Source organism: Daucus carota, chromosome 2, assembly GCF_001625215.2.
Source record: "Daucus carota subsp. sativus chromosome 2, DH1 v3.0, whole genome shotgun sequence".
NCBI classification, from domain to species: Eukaryota; Viridiplantae; Streptophyta; class Magnoliopsida; order Apiales; family Apiaceae; genus Daucus; species Daucus carota.
Window position 1 is genome coordinate 40,502,284 of NC_030382.2, and position 3,170 is coordinate 40,505,453.

Consider the following 3,170-nt stretch of genomic DNA (forward strand, 5'->3'; position numbering starts at 1 on the left):
AATTGTTGCTTGAATGCTTGTTGATGTACCATATATATCTACAAGACATGAACCTCCTAACTGTTGCATGAACCGGACAGCTTTAGATATATCTTCTGTAATTAGCAGTTGTAGAGTTATATATATTTTGAGAATCAAGGTAAAACATATAACTTATTAATTCAAATACTCATTTTAAACATTTTTAGTTAGATATTTGTCCTGTTTGTTGTGATTTAGATACAGATATTGAGTTATGCTGATATTTATCTTACTGCAAATCAGAAATGAGTTTTATTATCATAGTTGGTGTAATTTATACCATATATCCATAAAATGTTCTCTTGAGTACACCAGGCACCTGCTTCCATCTGTATTGCTTAAGATATTACCATGCATGCACATGATTTACTGAAACTGTGATCCCCACATTCTTACTTGGTTGCGATGTTAGGATTCAGTTGGAGCATGGTACTTATATTATCACAAGACTGAGTTTTGTAAATTAATCTTTACTTTAAGAGCTAGTTTTTAGGAGCACGTTAATTGGTTGCTGTGTGTATTGTTTATCTAAGGCCGAATATGTGAGACCTAGTCTTTAGGAGCTAGTTGGGTGCCTTACACCTTTGATGTGTTTGATGTCTATGTGCCTGTTACTTCTGTTTGTGTGGTCAATAGGTGAAAAGTTTAACTATGTCTGAACTTTTGCTTGCTGCATTTTGAACTAAATGATAGAACTGGAAAAATTCTGAATGTAGAAGACCAAACGGAAAGGATGAGCAAGGTAAATAGACTGATGATTTCTGTCATTAGTAACTGTAAGCCAACACCAGCTAATGAAACATATTACTAAGACAAATGTTATGATTTGATGACAGCATACGTAACATCTAATTCATCTTCCCAAATTCTTGACTATCTTTTGAACTACTATTACATTGTGGAAGATGTAACTTTGTCTTTCTTCTCCTTGCAAAGGTTTACGAGCTCCCCAACAACTTCGTCTATTTCTTTTTCGCCCTTTTCTCTAATCATCTCACGCATTTCCTTTGCTTTCCTCCTTACAGTCTCCCCACTTTTCTCTATTACAACGTTTCTTATCACTTTTGCAATCTCTTCTCTCTTAAACCTGCCATCCTCATCTCTCTCAACCTCTTGTCCAACTCCTACCTCCTTCACAACTACCGTATTAAATGGCTGGTCAATATGCATAGGCATGGCTATGACCGGAACACCAAACATCATGCTCTCCATTATAGAACTCCATCCACAGTGACTAATGAACCCTCCAGTGCTCGAATGACGTAGGATTCTTGCCTGCGGAGCCCATCCCTCCACGACAAGTCCTCTATCCCCAACCTGGTCCAGAAATCCTATAGGGAGTGCCTCTTCAAGCTTAGTGTTTTCTCCGAAAGGAAATCTGATAACCCATATGAAGTTGAGCTTGCTTAGCTCCAATCCATATGCAACCTCTTGAATTTCCTCCTTAGTTAGGAAATACTCACTGCCAAAGGAAACAAACACTACTGAAGACTCATCCTTTTTGTTTAGAAATTGGATTGTCTCTGTACAGTCATCACCTGTTTCTTGTAGGGATTCCTGAACAAGTGACCCAACAGGTATCGTCTTCTTTTGAGATAAATTAGATATATAATCCACGTATTTCCCTTCGATTTCTCTAAAAGTCCTGAGTAGAATTACTCTGGATTTCTTGCTAGCTCCCCTTGCACGGTCTATATACTTTGCATCATCTGGGGAAGACTTTATTCTAGCCTGCATCTTTTCAGTGAAGTACTTGTGGATGGAAATCGGAAATGGATAAGTCACAGATGAATCGCAGTACAACATGTGACGTGTAAGTGAAATAAAAATTGCTGAGCTCAAAAGAAATTGAACTGCTGGGATATTATTAGACAAGGCAATATCAGCTGCCCAGGACTGATTATAATCATATATCAGCATATCCGGTTTAACAGATTCAAAGATCGTGAGGAAGTTAGGACTTGAGTCTGCGAATGCTGTCTCGAGGGAGACCATGAGATGGGGTGGGAGGCCGTTGGTTGTATGATAGTGAGGAGGAAGATCAGGAGATGGGGGAAGATTGAGTTCTACCAACTGTATCGACTCTGACCATTTGCCAGTTACCTTATTCTTGACTGACTCGAGGTTGATCGGAGTGGAACAAAGAAATATATTAAAATTTCTCGTGGAGAGTTTCTTGGCGAGGTCTAGATAAGGAGATATGTGGCCATGGGCTAACCATGGTAGCATTAGAACACTAAGGTTAGCAGTATTTCTGGTAGCCATTAGAGATGTTTAGCTCTCTGTGTTTCTCTTACACTAAGAGTGGTGCATTGGATTGAGATTTTAAAGCATTTTTTTGCATTCATGAAATCCGAGGATATTCGATTGAGATTGTTTGAAATCCATTAAAATCTTGAGGTATTCAATTGAGATTTTAAATTATGCTACAAAATCTGGTGGTATTCAATTGAGATTTTAAATTATGATTTAAAATCCGATGGTATTCAATTGAGATTGTTTAAAATGCATTAAAATCTGATGGTATTCAAATGCTGATGGATTTTTTGGATTTCATAAAATGATGAATTTTGTGGCATTTTTCAGTGTATTTTAGAGTGGTGTATTCGATTGGGATTTTAGAGGGGTGTATTGGATTGAGATTTTAAAGCATTTTTTTGCATTCATGAAATGTGAGGGTATTCGATTGGGATTGTTTGAAATCCATTAAAATCTTGAGGTATTCAATTGGGATTTTAAATTATGCTACAAAATCTAGAGGTATTCAATTGGGATTTTAAATATTGCTTTAAAATCCGATGGTATTCAATTGGGATTGTTTAACATCCATTAAAATCTGATGGTATTCAAATGCTGATGGATTTTTTTTCATTTCATAAAATGATGGATTTTGTGGCATTCTTCAGTGTATTTTAAGTTTTTTGAAATCCCACCAAAATCAATGGGATTTTGAAGCATTGTACTTAAATCCTATCAACTCTGCGACATTTTATCAAAAAATCCACACAAAATCAAAATCCATACAATCCATTAAAATCCATAGACCAAAAACAATCCATTAAAATCTCAATCGAATACACCCACGTTAATGGATTGTTTTTGGTCTATGAATTTTAATGGATTGTATGTGATTTTGATTTTGTGCGGAT

The 3,170-nt window shown here is 36.2% G+C and overlaps 1 protein-coding gene across 1 annotated transcript; it reads right to left on the reverse strand.

Moving 5' to 3' along the window:
- Positions 1-758: 758 nt before the first annotated feature.
- Positions 759-2,286, reverse strand: LOC108207565 (UDP-glucosyltransferase 29). Its single transcript, XM_017378002.2, has one exon. The coding sequence runs from the start codon at positions 2,284-2,286 to the stop codon at positions 913-915; it is 1,374 nt and encodes a 457-aa protein (XP_017233491.1). The 3' UTR covers positions 759-912.
- Positions 2,287-3,170: the final 884 nt, after the last annotated feature.